Source organism: Eptatretus burgeri, chromosome 5 (genome assembly GCF_056783735.1).
Source record: "Eptatretus burgeri isolate ZD-2024b chromosome 5, Ebu_testis_v1, whole genome shotgun sequence".
NCBI lineage: Eukaryota > Metazoa > Chordata > Myxini > Myxiniformes > Myxinidae > Eptatretus > Eptatretus burgeri.
In genome coordinates, this window is record NC_140965.1 from 69,107,766 (window position 1) to 69,135,022 (window position 27,257).

Below are 27,257 nucleotides of genomic sequence, written 5' to 3' on the forward strand. Positions count from 1 at the left end.
ATGGAGCATGAGGGCATGAGTCATGAGTCACGCCGGGAGCGGGGAAAGGGCGGGAGAAGGATAAGAGGAGATCTTTTCTTTTGTTCGGGGGCAGAGTTGGAGAAGGGAGTTGAGGGGAGTCGTTCAGCAGACCTTTGGGTCCTGTTTGGCTTGGGTTAGGGTTGAGGCCTTCGGAATCTTTTTGCTTCGGCTGAGGCCTGGCTCGGGAGGCTTTTTGGAGGCTTTTTGCTTTGATGGTTCCGTGAGCTTCGGCTTCTGCTTGGCTCGGGAGAGCTTTTTGCTTCGAGCTGCTTTGTTTGAAAGAAAGTTAAGCTGGTCGCTCGGCTCGAGCTGCGAGTGGAGCTCTTTGTTCTCCGTTTTGGTTCCCGGCTTGGTGCGACTCATCGACCTCTTCGTGGAGGTGGTTCCTCGGGGAAGCGACGCATCGGCGGGAAGGATCGGCGCCTCATCTCACCAGCACGTGTTGAGAAGCGCGGGAGGATTCGCGGAAGCTCGGGAAGGATCGCAGCTCACGGCGATTGGATCCAGCTCGCTCTCGCTGGAGCCTGGGTCCGAACAACTTGAAGACCACACGAGGTGGAGAGGTTCGAGATAGGCTCTGGGTTTCAGTTCACCTGTCCTCCGAGCTGGAGCCCGTTATTAAAGGCCTCTGCCACCATTTCTTGGGTGTGTGTGTGTGTGTGTGTGTGTGTGTGTGTGTGTGTGTGTGTGTGTGTGTGTGTGTGTGTGTGTGTGTGTGTGTGTGTGTGTGTGTGTGTGTGTGCGTACGTGTGTCCGTGGGCCCGTCTCATAAGTAGGAAATTGTTAAGTGCTTTGTGTGCTGTAAATGTTTGCATTGCATTTCGTATAGACGGTCGTAGTTCTTTTATCGTGCTTTTGTTGCTTGTATAGGTGCATGCCTGTTTTGCCTTGTTTAATTGCATACTTGCTTTATTATAATAAATGTCCTTGTGTGAATGTAAACCTGTTCGTTGCGTCCATTCCCTCATTGAACTGCCCCATCTTGCACTCGGAATATAGTTGATTTTTAAATAGCCGGGAAAGTGATCGGGTCCAACGGGACTGTGCGATAATACCCCGCTCGGTTATCCCAAAAGGAAGCGAGCTGCTTAAGCCGCTCGTTTCCAAGCGGTCCCGTTGAGGTACAATCTCTCTGTAACCTACCCGTGCGAATAATTAGGTAAATCGAAGATTTGGCGATCGGACCCTGTAGCGCGGGTAGAGTGCGGACAAGGTTGTGGTGTGGTTAAAAACACACCCGTGGCTGGTTTCTGGCGTTGATCCGGAAAGCCGCGACTGGATTGTCCGTTCGCTGGGCGAAGCGACTGCTATTGGTTGGACACGGTCGTTCACACGCCGACGGGCGGGAAATCTGTAACAATATATTATATATATATATATATATATATATATATATATATATATATATATATATATATATATATATATATATATATATATATATATATATATATATATATATATATATACATTGTTGTGGTTTCGCGCCTGTCGGCGTGCGGGCAACCGCTTTTAGCCAATGGTGGGCGAGAGTGGCCATCTTTGTTCTTTTCACACTTTTTTTCACAATCTCTTGATTCTAATTCTTGCTTTTTCTTTCTTCTCTTTCATCTCATTCTCTCTTCCTCTCTTTCATAATCTATCTGTTTAAGGAGAAGTGCATTCTTGCAGAAAGTTTTCTGGAAGGCTCAATTGACTCCACCTGGATGGGTTTGAGGGTTGTGGAGTAGCAGCTGAAGCACGAATGCTATCCAGGTTCCTCCTGATGGCTCAATCTTTGCTCTTTACTTCATCGGGTTCATTCTTGGTCTTCCATTTCATTTCAATCCTGATAAATCTCACACTCTTACTATCTCTCTCTGAGAGAACCGTCTGGCAATCCCTCCTATCTACTTTCTCAGCAATCCTCTTGAGGAGGTTCAGTCATATAAAACTCCTGGGTCTCACTGTCAGCCATGATCTATCTTGGGCAAACCACATTTCAAAGTTGGCCTCCAAAGCCAGCCGCTGACTCGGTGTCCTCCATTGTATAACGTCCTACTTTGACACACCTGAACTCCTATCCACCTAAAAGGCTTTCATCCCAGCTTGATGGAGTACTGCTTTCCCCTCTTAGCTTGCTTCCCTGCCTCACATCTTGCTCAGCTTGATACCCTGGAAAACAAAGCCTTTCAGATTATTGGAATCTCTCCTCATGATGAAGCTGAGTCTCTGGCCTGTCACTTTGCCATCACAGACAGGTCGTTGGTCTCTCTCTCTCTCTCTCTCTCTCTCTCTCTCTCTCTCTCTCTCTCTCTCTCTCTCTCTCTCTCTCTCTCTCTCTCTCTCTCTCTCTGTCTCTGTCTCTGTCTCTGTCTCTGTCTCTGTCTCTGTCTGTCTGTCTGTCTTCTCCCGCCTCCTTTCTGGTCTTGCACCCACCCACTGTTCCCCCCACCCAGGTTTCTGTGGGACACACATGGTCCATCATCAACTCCCTTCCAGTGAAATTATCTAAATCCAGGATCACTGCTCACTTCCACTCATTTGTTCCTCTTTGTTTTCCTGCCTGTGAAACCAACTTCCACATCCTTTTCAATCTCATTATTCCCTTCAGGTCTTCAAGACTGTTGTTCACCACCATCTCAAATTGTTCGAAATCCAAAACCATGATCTTTTCTACCCTCGTTAACCCCACCTCAACAACCCAATCCCTCTAAAATTTCCAGTTTTCCCTCCAGAGTTTCTTTCTGTATCCATCTTGTCCACCCCATGTATCCTCTCCTGCCCCGCCATTCCTTCCCACACTTCTTGTTTGTCCGCCTCCCTCTGTATTGGCCTTCTGTTCTGATGTTGATGTTTCCCTCCTCTCTCTGCTGTTCCTTTTGGCGTGTTGCATCCTAATCCATTCATTGTACTGCAGTAGTAGTAGCTCTTCCACAGGCCTCGACTATTTATACAAAAAATAGCCTTAGCTACGAAAAACCCGTAAGACCTTGTAGACCCGATTAGAACCCTTAGACCCAGAAGTCCCTTTGGAACCCGAAGTCCCTATAGACCTTTAGAGTCTTAGACCATTGATAAACGTTTAGACTCACACCACACACACATCTATAGTCTTGCAAAAGACAGACTGTACTTTTTCAGCAAGTAATGTGCAAACTCGACCACCCCCCCCAGAGTGTGAGTACTCTGCTAGTGGAGCTTTATAACGAGACTCGTTATTAATAAATTACAGTATAATCTTGTGGAGCTCTATGAAGGAGGAGGAGATTGGGACTATACTCTGTGTAGAGCGTTGGTGCTGCTTAAGCAGTCTCCTTGGCTATTTGGCACAATCCTGGACGGGTCGCCACTCCGACACAGGATACCAGCATGCTGGCACTCATTTTGCCGACCTCAGAAGGATGACAGGTCGAGTTAACCCCACCTGGTATTAATTCAACAGCTGAGCGGGATTTGAACTCAGGACCCAAGGATCCAAAGCCCACCACCCTAACCATTAAGCCAACACCAAGCATATGAAGAGGCTATCATTATTCATCTCCCCTCACCTTGTGGAGCTCTCGAGCCACCATGGTTGTTTTCTAGGCGAAGGAGACTTAAGTTTAAAAGATGGAAGTTCATTTCTTTACTCCTCATCAGTGATAGTACCAATAAGTCTGATTCACACGGAACTAATTTTGATTTCGAATCTGTCTTATCTATTCATCCTTGATTCATTAATACCAGCTGGTATATCCTTCAAAGACAGGGGATGGGATTGGGATTGGATATGATAGGACAGGACCATTGAACAGCAGCAACAACAACAACAACAACAACATTCTGACGTTGCTGGCATGGCAAAAGTCTCTTGAGGATGGGTGGAATGCAATAAATCGAGTTGTAGGTAAATTTGGATGCCATAAGCAGAATTGCAAGGTATTGTTAATTATGCTTATGAAATTTGTTGACGATGCACAAGCCGTTGAGAGGGAGGTACGACAGACAGACAGACAGATGCTGCACTTTTATTGTTCAGGATTTGGGGAATGCTGTTGCTTCTCTTTTTGGAGAAACAAACATTATCACGACGAATTGAATGCTTTCCTGTATCCAAATTGATACTGAATGCTTCAAAATAACAATGCAAATCAGAAACTGTATCAGAACAAGTGTGTTAGCCCCTGGGGCAAAGATCAGAGGGATCCAAAGCAGATTTTTTTATTTCTCCACAAGATTCTAATTTACCACATTTTCCCTTTAAAATGTGAACATTGTTGTGCATAATAATGTTTCTCCTTGTGTATTTGCACTGCACAATCACATGTACATTGTAAACCTTTGGCGGCAGGTGTCGGTGAGTGCTGCCGAGCTGTCGTCGGAGGTGTGTAGAGACAGGGGCTTTTCCAGTGGCCTTGTGTGTTCATCTTGTGACCTTTTAGCTCAGTTTGACCTGCATCGCCTTGACCCCGATTGTCGAAGCTGCTGCCAGCCTGAAGTGGAGGAACAGGAGATTAAGGTAACGCTTCTGTTTTCTACTCTACTCAGAAACAGCTTTTGGTTTGTTTTGTGAAAAACTGGGTTGTATGTTTGGGAGTTGCTCCATGTTGTTCATCTAATGCAGGGGTCTCCAACCTTTTTGGGCAGAGGGCCACAAAACCAAAGTGGTGAGGGGCGGAGGGCCGCACCCAAAAAAAGGACGCTAAATTCCGAAAAAAAATATATATATACATATATATATATATTGTTACGGTATTCGCGCCCGCCGGCGTGCTAACGGCCACGTAACTCGAATCGCGGCACGTCGCCCACCGGACGGACAATCCAGTCGTGACCCTCTCGGACTAACGCTGGGAACCAGTCACGGGTGGACCTTTCGGTCTCACCGCGATCGAGCCAATCAGCCCCCGCGTGGGATAGGGTTGCTCGCCGAATTCGACCTACCTAAGTACCCACGCGGAGGGTAGACCGGGCGATCGCACCTCGCCGCAGGTCGACTTCGGACACGGGCCACTTAAGCGACCCGTTCCGTACTATCAGAATAACCGAGCGGTGTTATCGTCGACCTCGACGGTTCGATTAATTATCGGGCGTATTCAGCCCACTACCAACCCTTTACGTGAAGCAAGATGGGGATTCAATGGGAGAAATGACGAAGCGAAGCGGGAGAACAGTTCAATAATAAAAGCACATTTATTCGCGGCACACGGGAAGCACACATTCAATTCCACCAAAAGCACACAGAAAAGACACAATGCAATTTACACAACAAGCAAATATAAAAGCGAAAACACAATGCAGAGCTAATACCGACTACCGAGCACACGGCAACACTTATACAATTCTACCTCACAGACGGCGCCGACAACACATACCCAAAACCAAGGAAAAGAATACCCCCAAGAATGAGGCGGGCCTGAGGCCGAGACCGGGTCGCGCCTACCCGTCTGGTGATGAGACGCGGAGCGGCGATGGCGCCCCAACCCCGCGGGCCTCGCGGAGGGTGTCTGGTAGGGGGTGGGAAAGGGGCCCCCTTGGTCGCACTATCTCAGCGCGGGGGGAAACAGGAGGGGGTTGCTGATGCTCGGGGTATAGAGGATCTTTATTATCCCTGGTGTGCGTCTCCACCTCGGCCAGGTCGCGCTGTCGGCCTCCCTCGGGTGCAGCTCCCTGCACGACGCGAGCACCCCCTCGTCTGGTGTCGCCGCCTTTCCACAGCTCGTCCCCTCCGTTCCGACTCCAACGCACACGACGAGCAGCTCCACCGCCCGCGAAGTCTTGACCCTCTGCTTCCGACTCTCCTACTCTCCGCCTCTGGACTCTCCGACTCTCGACTCTCCGCCTCTCCGCCTCTGGACTCTCCGACTCTTTACTCTCCGCCTCTGGACTCTCCGACTCTCCACTCTCCACTTCTGGACTCCCCGACTCTCCACTCTCCTGACTGACGAACACGGTCCTTTTATCCCCCCGTAGCTTCGCCTTTGACCCCCTCCCTTTGACCTTTCACCTCGCTCCCCATTGGCCCGAGAAAAAGTGGGCGTGAAGGCTTTTTGATCCACAAATTTGCATATATCGATCGTCCTGGAGGCGGGGCCAAATCGCCCCTCGCTCACCGATTGGACGGCAAAAAGTGGGCGTGTGTCGTTTTTGATCCGTTTTTGAAGCACAAAATCCGTGATTTTGTACACGCTGTTCGGCGCGCGCCCTGCACGAGTCCAACACCGGTACCCACAGCGGGGCAAGAACGTTGGCGATGCTACGGTTGCGAAGTGTGACGTGAAGGTCGTGGCGGTTGTGGTGAAGCGGCGTTGTGGTTGGTGGTTGATGTTGTGGTTGTGGTGGTGATCATGGCGGTTGGTCCAAAATAAAGATAGTAACAGAAAAACGGCTATCCTGAAGAGTCGCAGCTCGCATAAATGACATGTATTTCCACTAGACAACGGGTTTGGACCTAACTACACATGTACTTACCGAGATACCTCACCTAAGGGACCTGAATGGTGGTTTGCGAATTTGGTAACCACAACACTACCCCCTCCCCTTTTTACAGACTCGTCCCGAGTCGTCAAATTTTCGTGTGCCATCATGTGTAGTTTTCCCCTAGTACATTTTACCTACGGATCCCTGAGTGCGACATTCATGGTATTCGTGTCCCCAAAATAAATAACCTGAGGGCTGCGTAACTATCTAAACAAACTCACTCATACGGACGACTTAAATAAAATTGCCGGCGCTAAGACATACATGCCGGGGGCGCACTCATATTTACAGTACATCTTAACCTTAACTTACAAATTTTACACTAAACCATGGCCCAGGATCACTGAACTCTGCAAAGAAAAGCAGTTAGCAGGGAGCCAGGCTGCCCACATGCAGTCTCTGGCTCAAAACAATGCAGGTGACAGGGAACGTGGCTGGCTGCTCACACGCAGTCCAAGGCCTTCCCTTTTGAACTGAACGCAGTGAACCACAACGGTGCATGGGCTGCACAAACGCAGTCTCCGTGCCAGCTCAAGTGGCACACGCAATGAGCACAACGAATGGATGCATGAATGGATGGACGCAAAACACGTTGCACGGGCCGCCACTGCAGGCCCGTGTTGTAGCTGCCAACAGGGCAGTTCTTGCAGCTTGCAAACTGTTGCCTTGATCCTGGCGCACATGGAAATGAACAGGGGGGGCAAAGCAAAATTTGAACGGGGCTGGTGAACGTGGGCAGTGGGCATGGCATGGCAAAGGTGCAGGCAACACACAGCCCGCAGAAGAAGACCGCTGCAGGCAAACACAGCCGGTAGATGAACTGGCCGGCACAGGCCTTGACGCAAAACACGGCCAGCCGATGGCACAGGCCTTGCAGCACAGCAGCTGCAGATGATCCGGCCGGCACAGGCCTTGCAGCAACACAACAGCTGCCGACGATCCAGCCGGCACAGGCCTTGAAGCAAAACACGGCCAGCCGATGGCACAGGCCTTGCAGCAAAACAACAGCTGCCGATGAAGTTGGCCGGCACAGGCCTTGAAGAAAAACAGCCAGCCGATGAAGCTGGCCAGCCTTTGCCGTTCAGTGGAGGTTGGTGGAGGGAGTGCGGTGGTGCTGGCCACTTGGAAGGTGGGCTCGGACCTACCTACCTGTCTCCCTCCCACCTATCGCCTTTGCCTGTCACTGTACATACCCACTCCCTTAATTTGTCAAACCCCAATTTAGCCCCAACTTATTTTTTTGTTGTTTTTATTTTTACTTCCCCTCTATAAATCGTCCCCTAACCCCCTTTATCGTTTTTGTTCGGCTAACCTATTCTGTCACCTAACCTACTCCCAACCCCTACGTTCCCTTCCCGGAGGGGAACAAGGGAGAGCTAATGTCCTGTGTCGAGGCCCAACTCAAGCCTCAGAATGGCCTCCCCAGAGTTCGGCGATCTAACCCAAAGTGGGTCCAGCGGCCCACAACGAGAGCGAGGGGATGGATGGTGCGGAGGGGTACATCTCCTAATCTACCCTAACCATTTAACTGTTAAACTACCCCGGGGCTTTCAACAAGCGCCTCTCGCTTAAACTATTGGTTCTAACAACCCAGATTCCCGTCGCCTGTGTTGGTGTCCTCACAATTTCGGGCCTCGCCCCCCAATTTTCTCTCCGTGCCCTCACACGGTCTCCTGGCTGGGACACGTGGCTCCCTTTGGCAGGCACGACCCTCTGCCGATTCTCCCGCTATGGCAGCCCCGGGCACTACACTGCCTCCGAGCCTACCAGCTCCCTAACACCGGGGAGTGCCCCCATGGCACCTCCCTGAAACGCACACGTGGCAGGCCGGCCTCCCGGGCCCCTTTCCGAGGGTCACCCGTGCCCACAACACTGCCCACGCGGCTAATGGCGCCCCGGGCCCCCGCACCAAGCAGGCGCACCCGTGCCCACTACGCTATCCCGGCCCCCCATGGGCCCTTGGCCTACCGCGGCCGACTAGCCTGGTGCCCGGGGTACCCACTCAGCGATACTCACCTTTCGCAGCCACGCTCCCAAGCCCGTCAACAGGGCTCCTGCACCCCTCCAAATGGGTCTCGAGCCTACTTTCCCACCAACAACAAAACGACCTCCATTTTTCAATTTGACTAACCCAGCTAACTCACTTTATACTGACCCCGGGGTCCCTTGGGTGGGAGTCACTCCTCCCCCCAATCACTCATCGCACCATGCATTCCCCATTCACTCCACACACACAGACCCGCTGGCCTCACTCACTCACCAAGCACATGCTTCCACTTCACTCACCAACTCTGGACTCTTCTTTCCTCCTAACTACATCCCCTAACTAACTCGTGCTCCCACGTCGTCCCTTAAACTACAGCACGTTCCTTTTAACACTACGTAGCTAAGCTACGTCCCCTCTACACATTCATAAGTCTGTCCATGTCTCCAAATAAATCATTTTATTTCCCAACCTAAATCTGGCTACAATCCCTCTAACTAATCCATTCCACGGACTCCATGAGGACTTACCCCTGCCCCATGAAGTCGGTCTAACTAAGCTAACCCTTCCCCCTAACTAGTTTCCATCCTGTGCCCAGGGTAAGGGGGTCTTTCACCCCTTGCCCAGGAATCCTGTGCACCCGAAAGTGAGGCTTGCTTTTTTTTTTTTTCATGCGCAGCACCTGCGCGGCAACTCGCGCACTTTGCACCTGCCCGTGACGTCATGCAGCTGCACGTGTTCCTCGTCCCTCCTTGGACGGTGCCATCCGGCAGAGATACCCCTCCTGCCGGATTCCAACCCCACGTGCAGCCATGACGTCACCGTGCGCAGAAAAAAAACAAGCCCCCACGTCTCGAGGGGTTGCCCACGCGAACACATGTGCTTTGCCCGTTGGAGCTTAACACACACGATCGCGTGGAGAACCCGTCCGGTCCAAATCCATTTACCTGCCTAAACTTTGTCCGTCCGCGGGATCGGCAAATCCACCGCTGGCGTTTCCGGACCGGGACTTCACTCTCGCAAGCGAGCACGTGGTGGTCTCGTGCGTTGCACAGCACGAACCGCGTGCTCACTGCTGGGTGAACCCGGCACGGTCCCCGAAACAACTACAGCCGCTTTCTCTCCTCTGTCGCCGTCGTCGCCTCCATTCCACACACGCATACCTGCGTGTTACGACGCACACAGTCCACTCCATCACATTCACACGGGGAGACGCGGCTGCGTGCTCCCGCATGCCAACCGACATCTCCCTCTCATACCGCTCTCTCACACACACGGTCTCCCTGGCACACAGCGACCTTGCACACGGCCGTTCACTCACGCGTGCGGGGGCACTCACCCGCGGTGCCTCACTCGCACTCCGTGCCTCATCCACACACGCGGGGGCACTCACCCGCGGTACCTCACTCATACACACGGCGACACTCACACACGCGGTCTCTTCCACACACGGTGCCTCACCCACACACGCGGGGGAACTAACCCGCGGTGCCTCACTCACACTCCGTGCCTCATCCACACACGGCGTGCTGGGAAGCACGTACTCCGGCACCATCGCCACCACACCACTCACACGTGGTGCCTCACTCATACTGGCCGTTTCACTCACACACACGGCCTCACTCACACACGGTGCCCCATCCACACCCGGCGTGCTGGGAAGCACGCACTCTGGCACCATCGCCACCACACCACTCACACACGGGGTCGCTTCCACACACGGTGCCGCACTCACACCTTGCACCACACACACAGGGACAACCACACTGGGGATTCGTGTCCCCACAAGGGTCTCCGGGGCCTCTACACCCCCCAAGCTCTCCGTGCACCTGTCCACAGAACTCCTCCTCTCAACCTCGCAAAGCACGACCGAACTCACCTGGTCGTGACTCGCCTCAAGGGGGCATACTCCCTCCCCTCGTTCCTGGAGGAGGCTATCCCGCTGCTCACACCGGGTCCCTGCACGGTCCGCCAGCTCACCCCCATTATCCTCCACTACCTCCGTGTGTGTGTGTGCGTCACTTACCCCGTCTTCCTCGTGTAGTCTTTCCTCTATTTTTTCTATCTCCCGTGTCTCTGCCAACTCTTCACCCTTTACCTCCCTTGTCTCAACTATTATTTCCTTTGTCACGGCCTTCATGCCCGCCTGCAGGCATCGGACCATGTTCTGCGTCTCCCCCCGGAGCTTTTTCATTTCTTCCTTCATGTTTGCTTCCATTCCGTTTATTTGCTTGTTCATTTCGTTTTTCATTTCATTTGTATTTGTATCCATCTTTTCGTTCATGCCTTTCATTTCGTTTGTATTTGTATCCATCGTCGTTTTCACTTCATTCATTTGCTTGTTCATGTCTTTCATTTCATTTGTATTTGTATCCATCTTTTCTGTCATTGCCGCCAGCATGGCGCATAGCTGGGCCATGTTGGATGCACTCAGCTGAGCCGTTTCGGCGAGGGTTGGGGAAGGGTTTTGGTGGAGAGGGGGGGGGGGAGGTGTCATACACTGCGGCCGCTGCCGCTCCCATTTCGGGCTCTGGGTTCAGTTGGGCGAGTCCGTGTTCCTGCACAATCAACATTTCCTGCTCGGGGATTCCATCCTGGGCCATGGATCCTACACATTCTACATCCATTTCTAATACCCCCGGCTCCCGCTCGCCTTGAGACGCCATCTTGCTTCTCGTGAAGGGTTAATTTGCTCGCTCGTAATTTGGAGGGAATCGGGGGTCGCTTCTCTCACCCCTGGACCGATTCCCGTGAATTTAGCCGGAGACAGGAGAGCCCGTTTTCCTGTTCTCCGATACCAGTGCCGCGAGGAGGGCGATGAATTTGTATCGCACGACCTGACACCAGTGTTACGGTATTCACGCCCGCCGGCGTGCTAACGGCCACGTAACTCGAATCGCGGCACGTCGCCCACCGGACGGACAATCCAGTCGTGACCCTCTCGGACTAACGCCGGGAACCAGTCACGGGTGGACCTTTCGGTCTCACCGCGATCGAGCCAATCAGCCCCCGCGTGGGATAGGGTTGCTCGCCGGGTCGACCTACCTAAGTACCCACGCGGAGGGTAGACCGGGCGATCGCACCTCGCCGCAGGTCGACTTCGGACACGGGCCACTTAAGCGACCCGTTCCGTACTATCAGAATAACCGAGCGGTGTTATCGTCGACCTCGACGGTTCGATTAATTATCGGGCGTATTCAGCCCACTACCAACCCTTTACGTGAAGCAAGATGGGGATTCAATGGGAGAAATGACGAAGCGAAGCGGGAGAACAGTTCAATAATAAAAGCACATTTATTCGCGGCACACGGGAAGCACACATTCAATTCCACCAAAAGCACACAGAAAAGACACAATGCAATTTACACAACAAGCAAATATAAAAGCGAAAACACAATGCAGAGCTAATACCGACTACCGAGCACACGGCAACACTTATACAATTCTACCTCACAGACGGCGCCGACAACACATACCCAAAACCAAGGAAAAGAATACCCCCAAGAATGAGGCGGGCCTGAGGCCGAGACCGGGTCGCGCCTACCCGTCTGGTGATGAGACGCGGAGCGGCGATGGCGCCCCAACCCCGCGGGCCTCGCGGAGGGTGTCTGGTAGGGGGTGGGAAAGGGGCCCCCTTGGTCGCACTATCTCAGCGCGGGGGGAAACAGGAGGGGGTTGCTGATGCTCGGGGTATAGAGGATCTTTATTATCCCTGGTGTGCGTCTCCACCTCGGCCAGGTCGCGCTGTCGGCCTCCCTCGGGTGCAGCTCCCTGCACGACGCGAGCACCCCCTCGTCTGGTGTCGCCGCCTTTCCACAGCTCGTCCCCTCCGTTCCGACTCCAACGCACACGACGAGCAGCTCCACCGCCCGCGAAGTCTTGACCCTCTGCTTCTGACTCTCCTACTCTCCGCCTCTGGACTCTCCGACTCTCGACTCTCCGCCTCTCCGCCTCTGGACTCTCCGACTCTTTACTCTCCGCCTCTGGACTCTCCGACTCTCCACTCCACTTCTGGACTCCCCGACTCTCCACTCTCCTGACTGACGAACACGGTCCTTTTATCCCCCCGTAGCTTCGCCTTTGACCCCCTCCCTTTGACCTTTCACCTCGCTCCCCATTGGCCCGAGAAAAAGTGGGCGTGAAGGCTTTTTGATCCACAAATTTGCATATATCGATCGTCCTGGAGGCGGGGCCAAATCGCCCCTCGCTCACCGATTGGACGGCAAAAAGTGGGCGTGTGTCGTTTTTGATCTGTTTTTGAAGCACAAAATCCGTGATTTTGTACACGCTGTTCGGCGCGCGCCCTGCACGAGTCCAACACCGGTACCCACAGCGGGGCAAGAACGGTGGCGATGCTACGGTTGCGAAGTGTGACATGAAGGTCGTGGCGGTTGTGGTGAAGCGGCGTTGTGGTTGGTGGTTGATGTTGTGGTTGTGGTGGTGATCATGGCGGTTGGTCCAAAATAAAGATAGTAACAGAAAAACGGCTATCCTGAAGTCGCAGCTCGCATAAATGACATGTATTCCCACTAGACAACGGGTTTGGACCTAACTACACATGTACTTACCGAGATACCTCACCTAAGGGACCTGAATGGTGGTTTGCGAATTTGGTAACCACAACAATATATATAATTAATATGCGGAAATTTAAACAAAAATTATTGCTGAGTATATTTTTTTGCCAACGAATATGATAAATGAATAATGGTGTTAAAAACACGTGTCTAATATGAATCAAAATCATAATAAAAATTACAGAACGCTTTGATCAATGACCCTGACAAATTGGCAGTATCACGGGCCGCATTGTAATGTAAACTTAATATGGCACCGTGGGCCGCATAAATCTCTCAGGGGCCGCATGTGGCCCGCGGGCCACAGGTTGGAGACCCCTGATCTAATGCATCATCCCATTCCGAGAGCCGACCAGTATCGATATGCTGCTTAAGCAGGTCAGTTGACCATTGACATGGTCAGTTGACTGCAAATCATTGATGCATTTACCACCCTGTGGAGGGAAACGGTTTGTGTTAAAATTGTGTGCAGTTTTAGATTTTATCACCGCACTGGAAATTGATAACACACTTGTATGATTGGTGAATAGGACTTTCTAAAGTAATTTGGAAATCTTTGTGACGTTAATTACTTTCTCTCTTATTGAACAAGCATCACGGACACACCACGTTTTCAGCAACATATCTGTATGTCTAGTTTGGCAATCTTGAGAAGATCAGTTTGTAGACGTTGTCTGCTCATGACAATCAAATCCCCTTCACGTTCTTTTAAGGTGTTCAACCCCTCCATGTCAGAAGCCTCCCTCACATCTACAAGCCCACATCCTTCCAACCCCACCCCTTCCAAGTGTCCCTCTCTTCAGCATCTTTCCACTTCATGTCCCTTCTTTCTGCATCTCCCCTCACCCCACCGAGTAAAAGATTCCCCCTCACCATGCCCCCAGAAAGCTTCGGCTCCCCACTTGTCGGCCCCCTCTCGGCTCCCCACTCGTCCGCCCCCCTCTCGGCTCCCCACTCGTCCGCCCCCTCTCGGCTCCCCACTCGTCCGCCCCCCTCTCGGCTCCCCACTCGTCCGCCCCTATCGGCTCCCCACTCGGCCCCCTATCGGCTCCCCACTCGTCCGCCGCCCACTCTCGGCTCCCCCCTCGTCCTCCGCCCACTCTCTGCTCCCCACTCGTCCCGCCCCTCCCATCTCCGCCCCTCACATCCTGCATCCTCCCAGCTTCCTCCTATCCCGAAGCCTCCCAATCCCCCCTCCTCCCCTGTCCTGCACTTTTGGGACCTCAAACATCCATGGCCTCCTCTCCAACCTGACCGATCACTCAATCCAGGCAGCGCCTGATAAGCTCGACATCATCTGTTGAACAGAATCCTTACTTTCAAAGAACTTCCCTGCTCCTTCATGTCTCTCCTGGCTATTGTCTCCACTGGCTATTGTCTCCACAGATTTGATCGACCTGAACCCCACCCTGGCGGTGGAGTTGCATTTTACATAAAGAACTCATTTTCTCACTCTACATGTACTGATCTTACACCACCCAACGCCCAGAAGTATCTTTGGCTTGGACTTCCCCTCCATTCCGACCTGTTTGTCTGTCGGGTGTACCATCCTCCAAAGTGACCACTCCATCTATAACTCCCTTTCCCTCTCCCCCTCTCTCTCTCTCTGACGACATGGACGAACTTTTAACCACTCATCCCAAATCTTTCTTCCTCATATTTAATGATTTCATTTGTCACCATCTCAATTGGATGGGTGTTGATAGCGCTCTCAACAGCCATTGCTTTTGAGCAAAGGACTTCTCTGAGTCCATGCGACTAACTCAGTCTATAAACTTTCCCACCCATATTTATCCCAATAGGAAATCCTCCTTTCTGTATTTGGTTATGACCAACTTCCCCGCTAATGTCTCATGCTCTTTCTCTGCTCCAATTGGTTCATCTGATCATGTGCTTCTGATATGAAGGTCAAACATCTCTCCAGCCATTCTCAGAGAACAGCCTCAGTGCTGGTGATTCTGGCAGTTCAATCAGGCAAACTGGCAAGGACTGCAAGTCGACATTGCACTTCAGGACTGGTCTCCTTTATCTACTGCCCCTGATGTTAACTCAGCCTGAGAATTCTTCCACAGAAACCTGCTTTCCCTTATGTACAGATTCATCCCATCGCCACTTCAGTTATATTTATCCTCCTGCCCATGGTACACTGAATCCTGTGGTGAGGCAGTTTCCTTGAAACAACAGCCAAGGCTTCAGCCAGCCTGAGGAACTAGCTCTAATATGTGGTTTACCCAAGACAGATTAGGACAAATAATAAGGCCTCGGAAGTCCATGGACTGCATCCCTTTCAGCAGTGTACAGAGAAGTATACAAGTGCTGAAGTGAGTTGGGGTGTTCGTGGTGAACGTTCCTTTTAAACTTGTAGAGTGGGAACGTGGGATTTTTCAATATTGAAACACCTTTTCCAGGTAGCTGACCAATAACTTTTTCTTGCACATCCGCAGACAGGGATGCGGCAACATACTGCCTCTCTAAATTGTGTTGTACTGTTGTTCTGCATGTGGTAGAATAGCCAGGAAAATGGCCCAGGTGATTTTTTTTCCAGGGAAAAGGAGAGATTATTGATGGTGACCAAGAATTAGGTTGGTGTTAAAATTCTGCTTTGCTGGACACCAGCCTCCAGAGGAAGAATGTTCAATTGTACCATACAGAGCAACCTGTTGTTTCTGCTCTCTATCGGAGAAAATCAGATATGAACCATTAAAGGAGGGCTCCCAGAATACCCTGAACAGACGTCTTGGGGGCAATAAGGGTGGGGGCCAGATTTTTCTTCATAAGCCACAGAGATGTCCAGAGCAATGATCTTTACCTTTCATTTCAGACTTCACATACCAAGAGAGGAAATGGCAGCAGAGGTCAACATGCCAAGGAAACTAGCAGGCCATGATTGGGGAGCAGATTTCATAGCCTTACTTTCCACCACACTGGCATTAGTGCATGCTCCAGCAGAGTACTGTGTTGCTGCTTGTTGTAGAAGTGTGCACATGTGGAAAGTGGATGGCCAGCTCAATTCTGCCATCAGTCATCAATAGCTGCCTCAGACCGACACCCACCCACCACCTACCTCGCCTCACTGGCATCCCGCCTCACCACCTAAGGCGTGAAGCAGCAACCAGACATACTGCACTTAAAGCTTTTGACTCTAAAGTTCATACCCTTTACAACAAGATGCATGAACCACTGCAAACTCGACGACTCAAGAGTCTGAAACCTTTTGGCAGGGCAGCCCAGTCTTGCATCGAGGCTGACGGCTCAGAGAGCAGACAACAGTGGCTCCTCTCAGTTGAAAAGGAGGCAATATGAAGGCAGACTGCAGCATCTGCCTCCAATTTCCACCTCGACAGCTAGCTGCAGACTACCAAAAAAAGGAATGGTGCCACCTGAACAGACTGTGCACAGGCATTGGACGCATTAAGGCTTACTTTTATACCTGGAACCTTGCTGAGACAGCGAGCTGTGATTGTGGAGAGCCCCAAACTGCAGAATACTTGGTGGAAGAGTGTCCCATCCACTAGTTGGTAGGAACGCTCTTGCACAGCTTAATCAGTAGGTTTCCATCTCGAATGATTGACGAATGGACCACATGAAAGAAGAATTTCAGACTCTGACGATCCATTGATTGTTGAGTGAGGAGAAGCAAAATGTTCATGGTGGAATAACCATGGCAGAAGCCAACCTAATGATCAGAGATGAGAAGGTTTTGAAAAGAGATGATGCCTACGGTCTGCAGCAATGATAAATTTGCTTATGATTGGGAGAAGTTTGAGCGGTCTTTTGTTGAGTGGATCAGATTTTGAACCCTTCTTGTGAATACGGGTAATATTGTCGACTTACCATGATGAAAGCAGGCAACCATTGGAAAAAGACTTGGAGAAGGGTGAGGAGAAAGGAGAGGAGAAATGAAGGCCACAGCTTGGTTTCTGAAATTGAATTTGTGTGGCGGTTCATTAACTGAAACTTGTACTTTGGGGTTTAAGCTGAAGCTCTGAAAGTCAAGTTTGTCTTTTGAGTCTTGCATCAGTTTGGTGAATCAAATATGACCTCTTCCACATTCATTAGCACCTTTCTCTTCTCTGAGCCTCGATTTTTGTATAGAAAAAGAATGAATATCTATTGCCCAAATACAAGCAGAATAAGAGTGATGTTGGCAGTACCTTTATGGAGATGGATTGTTCCATGGGTCTTGTTAAATGTATAGTGGCATACCGTGCTTGTGAGTCCGTAGAAGCATGGCTGTGGTCGTGCATGGTTGAACATGGACTTAAATGCAGTGTTGGACATTGATGAAATACGTGTTTTTGGTGTATGCTGCTGTATCGCATGGCAGGTTGCTGCAGGCTTTCACTGTTGCCATTTGACCTGGTTGCTGGCTTAACGACCAGGGGAGGAAATTCAAAATCTTATCTTGTAGCATTTTCCCAATTAATTTTCTGGAATCTGCTGGATGATCACACCAATTCATCTTCAGCATCACCAGCTCATTTGTCTCAGCATGCTGTTCTGATTTGAGGCATCCTATTGTGGCAGTGAGCACTTTACAGACCTTGAACAACTCTTCTAATTGTTAAATGTTTTATATCTAAAATAAATAGGTGTGTGTGTGTTATATATATATATATATATATATATATATATATATATATATATATATATATATATATATATATATATATATATATATATTTTTTTTTTTTTTTTTTTGAAGGGGCTATTCGTGTTTTTGTTTTTTCTCTTCTTCGTCTTCTCTATTTGTGCTATTTTTAATAATGTACATAAAGCATATTTTCTGGTCTTGTCCTGATCTTTTCCACAGCGTTATGCTGGAGCTGTGCTGGAGGTATGTGGATGAAAACTGGGCAGGTTCCCCCAGGTCCAAGGTAAGTGTATCTCCTTCCTGTCTCACTCGAAATGATACCCAAGGTAACTTTAATTGTGAGATGCATAACCAGCAATCCTCATGATAAATTCCAGGTATATTATTTTAGTGCTGATTATAAAGTGTCTGTTTAACCCACTGAGTGCTTCATCCAAACCGATTTGGCTTGTAAAATGGCTCTCTAGGTTGATATCCAGAGCGGCTGTGGTGTATAACAGCCAGGTGCACCATTATTCGTGCTTCGGCCAAATTGACCTCAGGGTGGCTGTTAAGAGAAGCAAAACAATGAAGCTGACATCTTGGACATCTTTTCTTACCATTTTCACTGTTAAAGTTTATCACTTTCCTTGTATCTGTAGCTATTTTAATGATTCCACAAGGTCACTTGGTGAGGCACTTCTTGCGTTAATAGTTGGTTATTTTAATTGGCTTTGTGTGGTTCTTTAACTTGGTACATGAATTGCACTGAAATCTCCATCAAATTGTAAGAAAGCTCAGGGAAAATTATTCTTATTGTAAGGTAACATCACCCAATGTGTGGGATGCTTGTGCTGCAGTATTGGTGCTGTCCAACTGTGGCGTATTACTCTGATGCCATTATTTGCACTACCAACATCCTGGTTCCACTAGTTTCGGTTTTTTTATGCCTCCGCTGATGAAATCGCCGGAGGAATTATGTTTTCAAGTTGTCAGTCCGTGCATCTGTCCGTGATAGGTTTTCATTACCGCGATAACAAGAACAGCTGAAGGGATTCAAGTCAAACTTGGTACAAGTATTATCATGATGTAATAATGTGAGTGGAGGCATATTTTTCAACGTCGAAGAGTGCAGTTTTTTTTCATTTTGTTCCAAGTTAAATTTGCCTAAATTTAGCAGTTAGCTAGAATTATCGAGATGGCGAATGGGGTTTGCTCCTCCAATTCACCTCTGCTCTCCACTTGAACATCTCATATGAATACGAGAGTAAGGAGAAGTCAGCTCTCGGTGAGCTTTGAATGTGCAAGCCGTACGTTTTCTCCTCCATGGACTCTCGCCACATAGCCGTGCACGAGAGCGCATTGAATGATCGTGCAGCAAATCGTTTTGTGTAACAGTGTACTTTACGTGTGCTTTTCTTTCAATTTGTTCCCTTTCCTTCACGTGCAGTAGTTCTAAATGTACTGCAAACAGAGTGAGTGCAGGTGCGTGCCATGTAATGCAGCGCAAGGAAAATTCGGTTTCCTGAGAACCTGTTGTCCAATTTCATGGAGGCTAATCTATCTTGTGCTTGTTGGAAGGACAGCTGTGTTACATAACAGAGAGCGCAGGCTTCTCTTGTCGTACATGTATCATTGCTTGATGGATGGGTTTGACGCGAAAGGTTTCACCGTATAATCGTGGTGTGAATTCTGTTTTGTGCCTGCATTGCCTTTGTCTTTTGGATTTCTGGCTCGCCTCAAAGGAGAACTTTCTCCAGGTCTAGTAAAGTGCCACGCGTGAAAATGAAATTCTTCTTAAAATTCCATCGAAATAATTAGTTCTCCTTAAATTGACATCATCTTCTGTATGTTATCATCTTTTCATAACAGCGGGGAGGTCCAGCGGTGAATAGCTGCATCAAACGGTTCCCGTCTTTGAAAGGGCAATCCAATCACTCTGGAGGCTTAAAAGAGGGTCTGTGGGTGGATTACATCAAAATGTGAGAACGTGATTGTACAATTATTGTGGTCGAGACAAATTACAGTAATTGTGCACTAGTGAGATCCCACAGAATGCAGAACATTAGGCATTGATCCACTCCACAGCATTTCATCACCCTTCTGTCTGTGTGCTCTTCTTGCTGTTTCGCTCGTTCTAACCACACGCATAAATGATATTTGTTGGGAATATTGGAGCTTGTATCTTGGTATTGCATCATTCTCTAATGAATTTGCTTGGATTCCAAATCTGCTGCAGTGAGGTTGGGCTGGGGGGGGGGGGGGCTCAGCATCTTCCTTTATCACTGCACAGTTGGAGATCCGCTTTGGTCAAATGCATATTAAAACACGCATTTGATGTTAGCTCTCTCCCATCAGTGTGCATGTGTGCGTGCGTGCATTTCTATCTCTTTCTGGGTTCTACAAATAGGTGAAAAGAGTGGCAGGAGGGCAGTAAGCCTGAATTCTGTGCGGTTAATGAGGAGGGGATGCCATGCATTTACTTTAGATGATGATAATTCTTGGACAAAATGTGAAATCAGGTGGCATCCGTGCTTTGTTGCATCTGTGCTGGGGAGAGGGGAGCAAATTGAGAAAGAAAACAAAGACGATTAAGAGAAATGAGGTTGATAGGATAGGGAAGGGACGTTTTGGGAGTACGGGAGGAATACGAAGCATTTTGTCATAAATCGAGCCGAATTAACATATGGGCGTACAGGACCGTAAAATTTATTTTTGACATAGATACCATAAACTAAGATTGCAGAATGAATAAACTATGAATGTTGAGCTTGATGAGAAGGATTGGCACAGTGTCATTAAGAGCTTTAACATGAAATTGTTCTTCTGACCATGTGACTTTCACTCCGAGTGTTTTCTCAGTCCGTCTTGTTGTTTAAAAATAATCATTGACAAATGACATTTTTGTGAAACTGTCCAGCCGTCTAAAATGATGATCTATCACTTCTCGTCATCTTATCGTTTTGTTCATTCGTCCGGTGTTGTATTTTGAATTTGATGACCTTTGCTTTTCTTTTCTCTTTTTTTTTAATTTTTATTTTTGTATACAGGGTCAAGGCTTGTGGAATAGCGAGATACTTTTCCATCATTCTTGGTCATGTTGCATTCTGAATTGTTGGCAGGGTTACTAACATTCATTTATTTATTTCAATGATACAAATTGGCATTCTGGAGGTTTGAACATTCCTGCTGAGGTTGATGTGGATGTTTTTGCCCTCCCCCTCCCTTCTCCATTATCTTCCCACTCCCTGGCAGCCTTTGTTAAGAGCAACAAGCCAAGCACATTCAAAGGGTTGACGACCAAGGTAATACATCATTACCGAGATGACTGTGTTCCCTTGCGCAGGTGGCCATATCTGTCATAACTGACATGCATTTGTGTCACATGAGTCTCTTTTGGAATGCCTAGCTTTCAGTGTTTTATATGCTCCTGAAAGAGATGGTGTGTGCTTCGCCTACAAAAGGCAGGTGAGGTGTGGGCCTCTAATGCCGGTTCTTTGTTTTAAAGCTTTTATGTTGTGAGGTTTAGTGACACTTTGTTGAGTTGGTGAGTCCACATTGTTTGGCTCCACCTTATTTTCATTTTTATAAGGTCTAGGGGCTCATGGAGGAGCAATAAAACAAATTGCATATGCATGCAGACAAAGACATGAGACAACACAGGACTTCGTTTCAGACAAACCCCTGCCGAGCTTCGAGGAAGTGATTAACTTCCCAGGGCATTCTGGGTGCAAGCTATTATCTTTGCAGTCAGCAGCACAATTAAAGGGAAACCTCTCCTTCTCCCACCCCCATCCCCTTCCCAAGCAAACTGAGCATCAAGCAAAGAAGCAGCACGAGCACGTACCATTTTAAAGTCTTTGTTATGACTATGCAGGATCGGAATCAAACTGCTGAACTCCCAGACTCGGAGTGATTGCTCTAAACATAATGCCACCAAATCTGTATTTCTAGCTGATGCTAAAAGAGAAGATGTTTGTAAAATTCTGGGAAATAGAGTAAAGAAGAACACTGTAATTTTGATATTTAGTTAAATTGAGTATCAACGTCTGGTTTATCCTTGACATGCTTTTAGACATTATTATCAATATAACCACTGATGAGCATTGCAGTCACCTTTTCCAATGCAGCTGAGCTTGTATATTATTTCCTGGCATCCTACTATGCACGTGACACCCACTTCTCCCTCTACACACCTCCACTTCCACCACCCCCACCACTCTACTTCCCCCTCCCCCCCAGCCACCTTCCCCACACCTCTTCCTCCTCCCTCTTCCTACATCCACCTGCTCCCTCCTCCTCCTCCCCATTCTCCCACCACCCACTCCCTCTCCTCCTCCAGCCGTCACTCTCCCCCCTTCTCCACCTCCTTCCCCACCCTCCCTCCAATCCTCTCCATTTCATTGTTATTTAGAGTGTTTAGAGATCCAGCATTTATAGAGTAGGATCCAGAATTTACTGTGCCAATAGGCGTTCTTGCTGAAGTATCATGGATATATGGTGTTGGCACACAGCACAGACACAGATTGCATCTGAGTGGACCCTGGCGCCTCTTAATAAGATCGATCAGGCACCCTGCCTCTTCCAGTCGATTGTTGTGCTCATCAGCTTTGTTTTGATTGCAAACCCTGACAACTTGATACAGCCCTGCGTGTCCATAAATGTCACCTTAGTGTTTTTGCATACTGCCCTTCAGACCTGTACACGTTTCTCAACCTGTGTATCCGCACCGATTTTCCCCTTGCCTGGCCTCCCACTCCTGGTTTCCGTGACCTATGTTGCACTATTAACGCTTTCAACATGATACCTGCCATGTAAACTAGGTTGTTCTGTTTGTTCCCATGACCCGAGCACACTGCTCGTGATGCCGAGATCCCTCGTTCAGGTTGCATCTGCTGCGATGATTTTTGTCCGTTGTGTATTGATGTCCTCGCAATTCATGTCAAAGTATGCCAATATTTCCTAATGATTTGTCGAAGAGGTAAATACATGTGCATGCTCCTCCATGAGCTTTAACGATGTAGGGAAAACAAAAGTCTGGTTTCCATGGCTGTTTAGTCTGGTATGTACAAGGAACCGATACTCCAGGCCCCCGCCTTGTGGGTGGTATGAGAAATATATCTATGTAATATGAAAGCTAAATCTTGAACGGTTTTTTTTGTTTTGTATACCTTGGTCGAGGCTCGTATGAGAGCAAACACACAACTCACAGCAAGGAGGCATGAGACAAGAGGGGCGGGAGTGGAAGGGACAAAACAGTGGGGAACAGACACATTAGGTGAACTGTGGAAGGGAGAGGGATGGGGATGGGACGGGGAACATGGCGAAGAGAAGATGGACATTTCAGGGACTTTCAGGAAGGAAAGCAGGAGAAATGAAGGAAGTGGGCTTGGGTGGATTAGCGGGGGTAGAAAAGATCGAGGATTTGGATGGGGGAAGATAAGAGGTGGTGGTGAACAGCTGTTTTGAAAGCCTGGAGGGAAGAATGGGAAAGAATAGAGTGAGGAAGTTTATTCCAAAGGCGGGAAAAAAAAGAGGAATGAAAGAGTGAAGATGAGCAGTGATTCGTGATTTTGGTAGTTTTACCAGAAGGGGGTTGTTGGCGGACCTTGAGCACCCTGTGGAAATGTGGTGGGGACAAATCGCAGAGAGAGCAGGGGGCCAAGGCTGGAGAGGAGTCGGTAGAAGACAGAAAGACCACCGACCAATCTGCGGTGATTGAGTGAGAGGCCCAAAGCCTCAGCTTCATTGCGGGAGATGCCGATGATCTTAAATGCCCTGGTTTCGACAGCGTGAAGCCGAGAAAGGTGGGAGGCAGGAGCACCAGCCCAGAGGGGAGAGCAGTACTCCATCAGGCTACGGACAAAAGCTTTGTAAGTGGTCAGGAGCTCAAGAGGGCCGAGGAAGGACTTAGCACGACGGAGGATTCCCAGTCGGCGACTGGCTTTTGAGGCGAGGTTGGAAATGTGACTTTCCCAGGAAAGGTCATGGCAGATAGTGAGACCCAGAAGCTTGAAAGAAAAGACTTCTTCCAGAGGATTGTTGAGAAAGTGGATGGGGGGTTTTGTAAACGGTCCTTTCGAAGAGACATAGTGAGAGTGTGAGATTTGTCTGGATTGAAAGACATGTTCCACGTGTTGGACCAGTTTGTGATTTTATCCAGATCTGCAGTGAGCGAAGAAGCTGCTGCTTGCCGGTCTGAGGGATGACAGATGGTACGGCAGAGGGTGGAGTCGTCGGCAAAGAGAAATAGAGGATTTTCCAGAGAGTCCGAGAGATCATTGATGAAAACCAGAAAAAGAACAGGGCCCAGAACGCTACCTTGAGGAACTCCAGCCTGCACAGGAAGAGGGGATGAAAGAACTCCATTTAGGGCCACACGTTGACTGCGACAGGAGAGGAAGTCTGCGAGCCATGAGTGGAGATGGCCTTGAATACCATGGGAAGAGAGTTTGGTGAGTAGGGCAGGGTGCCAGACTGTGTCAAAAGCACGTGATATGTCCAGGGATACGGCTCGGATTTCCTGTCTGGCATTGAGGACCTCCATCCATTGATGGGAGAGCAGAAGCAGCATATCCAGGGTAGAGTGACCTGGTCTGAAACCAAATTGATGATTGGAAATCAAGCCATTGGAGAAGAGGAAGGATTTCATATCTGAGGCGATGATGGATTCCATCACCTTGCTGATGATTGGGAGAAGGCTGATTGGTCTGTAGTTACAGGGATCTGTTTTTGCACCTTTTTTATGCAGGGCAGTGATGTTAGCAGATTTCCAAGCAGATGGCAGATGACCTTGGGCAAATGAGAGGGTGAATAGAACAGAGAGAGGGTGAGCAAGAGCAGAAGAGCAGGCTTTGAGGACACGTGGGCTGATGCCGTCTGGACCGGTTGCAGAATCTGACTCGAGGTTTGAAAGCAAGCTCTCCACCTTGTCAGGAGAAAAGGATACAGAGTCCAGGGACAGTTTGGTGCGACTGGGTAAAGTGGGTAGAGATAGTGATGGGTTTGGGACACAAGATTTAGCTGCAAACACCGAGTTTAGACATTCAGCTTTATCACGTGTGGAATCAGCAGTGCGGCCATTTGAGGTAAGGGAGGGGATGGAGGGGGAACATACACCAGAAACAGATTTGATTAAACGCCACCAGGATTTTGAGGAGGGAGAGAGGTTTGAGAGTTCAGACTTGAGATGAGAAAGATGTTGTTTTCTGGCTCTCCTGAGGGTAGATACACACTTGTTCCGAGCTTTGTGGAAAGAACTGAGATTGCCCTCAGTTGGGTTTGCTTTCCATGAGGCAAAGGCAAGTTGTTTCAGGACAACTGCCTCGCCACAAGCTTCAGTAAACCAAGGGCGGGAGGAAGGGTAAGACAACTGAACACGAGAGGGGATAAATCTGTGCATGAGGGAGAGCAAGTTTCTTTGAAAGAATTCCCAGGATGAGTTGATGTTTGAGAAAGTAGTGATAGGAGACCAGTCTGTAAGTTTGATGGCTGCTCGGAGACCCTGCCAGTCGGCTTGAGTGAAATGCCAGACTCGACGGCGGTGAGGTGGTTCTCTGATAACAGCCAGAGAGATGTCCACTTTAACAAGGACGTGGTCAGAAGAACCAATTGGAGCGAAGGAAGAGCAGCAGATATTGTCAGGGAAATTTGTCAATATCTTGTTTTTTAAATATCTTGTCCACAAAAGTACATGGACAGGGTGAACAGCTAGTCGGTTGGACAGAGCTCATTTTAATGTCCCTTGTTGGGCGGACAGGGGGCAAAAAGGAAAGGAAAGCATGTTTGTTTCATGTTTTATTACTTCCTGTAAACAGTGTGGTGAGAAAATTCCCAGCAACTGTTCATTCAGCACTGTTCTTTGTTGTGTTTGGTTTTTTTATTCCGTTGAAATCTTCTTTTTACGCACCTGTCATGTTCTACAAATGCGATATTTTTGATCTTCTACGAAGGCAGACGTTTGCACACAGGGTATGAAGGGATTTGCTCGTTCTATGTTTGGTTGTTCTGTGTGCTTGATGGTTCCATTTCCTGTATTTGAGATTGCAGAATGTCACAACCGCTGCCGTAAGCTGCGTTGAGATGGCGCACTGAGAAACGAGGCATGTTCAGTTGTATCGCTAAATTGACGTGTTCTGTGCGAAACGTTTTAACTTATGATCTTTATACAGATGTTGAGGCTCAGAGAAGAACTAATGACTGAAGGTGAAAAGTTCTCTCCTGTTTGTTTGTTTTTGTTGTTCTTCTCTTCTTCCCGTTTTTCTCTTTGCATCCCAGTATGTGCGTGGCGCTGACCCCGTTCTTAAATTGCTGGACCAGGATGGGAACGTTGCTGAAGAGTTGAGCATCACCAAGTGGAACACGGACAGTGTCGAGGAGTTTCTCTCAGAGAATCTGGAGCGCTTGTAAACGCAGAATTTTCCTTCCCATACGTGCCTTTGTATCGACTCCTCTCCGTTTTAACCGTATTCTTGTAACACGCATTTATTAGAAATAAAAACGACACTGCAATTTGGCACTATGCTAATAATGGAGATGCTGTAAGTGGTTCCACCATGTACACATTTGTGACAATGTGCTGAAAGTGGCTTAAAAATCCGCACAGCATGAACTCGCTTCTCTGGACCAAATGTTTTCGTGTCTCACACCTTGATTACTCCATAGACTTGTAGGCTTAATCTGTTCCAGTTTGTCTGTTGGTTATTTATTTGGGGATGTAATAGTCGTTCTTGACTCGGACGAAACCTTCAAGTCCTGCGGCAAAGACCCCAAGGATCTTTATTGGCCGCTTTTGTGGAGATTTGCCGAGCGTGGTGTCCTGCTTCGACCACCCGCCTCACCACCCTTGACGACCGTGCGCGAATCCGTTCTCGGAGCGTGCCGTCTGAATTCCTGGTTAGTGGGTGTCGCTGCATGACCCTGTACAATAAACACCAAACAGAATACTTTTCTGACTTGTTTTGTGAGTTTACTTTTATTCTTATTGAGGAATCTGTGTATTTTTTCCATGTGCGTGGCCTACCAATTCATTGCTTATCAACAAGAGTATTTTAATTCATGGAATAGAGTCCCTCCCATTCTCGCTCGCCATGACGCAATATAGTCGCTTTTAAATTGAACGCAACTTCTAATTGCTGATTCTGTTTCGGTTATAATCGACTCCAACACATGCAATAACATGATTGAAACCTGCAAGATCTGCAGTGATGTCACACTGTGCCATTTCTATTACAGTATCATCGGGTGGTATAGAGATTCCCTTTCTTTACATTGATGCCACTGGATTTGATCTGAAAGAAATGTGAAATGATCTGATGGTCGACTTGATAAAGGAAAAATTACGTTGTGAAGTGACAGTATTTTTTTGGTCATTTTGTTCTTGGTTCTGTTTGGTTGATGTGTTCTGTACATGCCTGCACAGCTCGTGTTCATGTGTTCATTTTGTTGGAGTGGTACGTGTACAAATTGTTCTGTGATGCACCTTGAGTTTATCAGCGTTGATTTTCATTGCATAGCTCACGTGCGCTGCTCATGGAACAACAGGTAGCGGCGACTACATTGCCAGCAACACTTGCGCCAAGTCTCCATTAGTGGGTCTGTGTCGGCTCCTGCCTGGACTGCAACAGGATTTGTTCATTACCTTCACAAACTTTGTTGCGAA

General features: G+C 48.7%; 1 protein-coding gene across 1 annotated transcript in view; it reads left to right on the forward strand.

Annotated features, from left to right (window-relative positions):
* The window catches only part of SELENOF (selenoprotein F), a 31,929-nt gene extending 5,388 nt beyond the window's left edge, over window positions 1–26,541 (forward strand). Inside the window, exons 2-5 of the mRNA XM_085882314.1 lie at window positions 4,334–4,501; window positions 17,837–17,900; window positions 20,852–20,901; window positions 25,874–26,541. Coding sequence (XP_085738440.1) covers window positions 4,334–4,501; window positions 17,837–17,900; window positions 20,852–20,901; window positions 25,874–26,005 — 414 coding nt within the window. The 3' untranslated portion in view covers window positions 26,006–26,541. The remainder of the gene's footprint in view (window positions 1–4,333; window positions 4,502–17,836; window positions 17,901–20,851; window positions 20,902–25,873) is intronic.
* The last annotated feature ends 716 nt before the right edge of the window (window positions 26,542–27,257 follow it).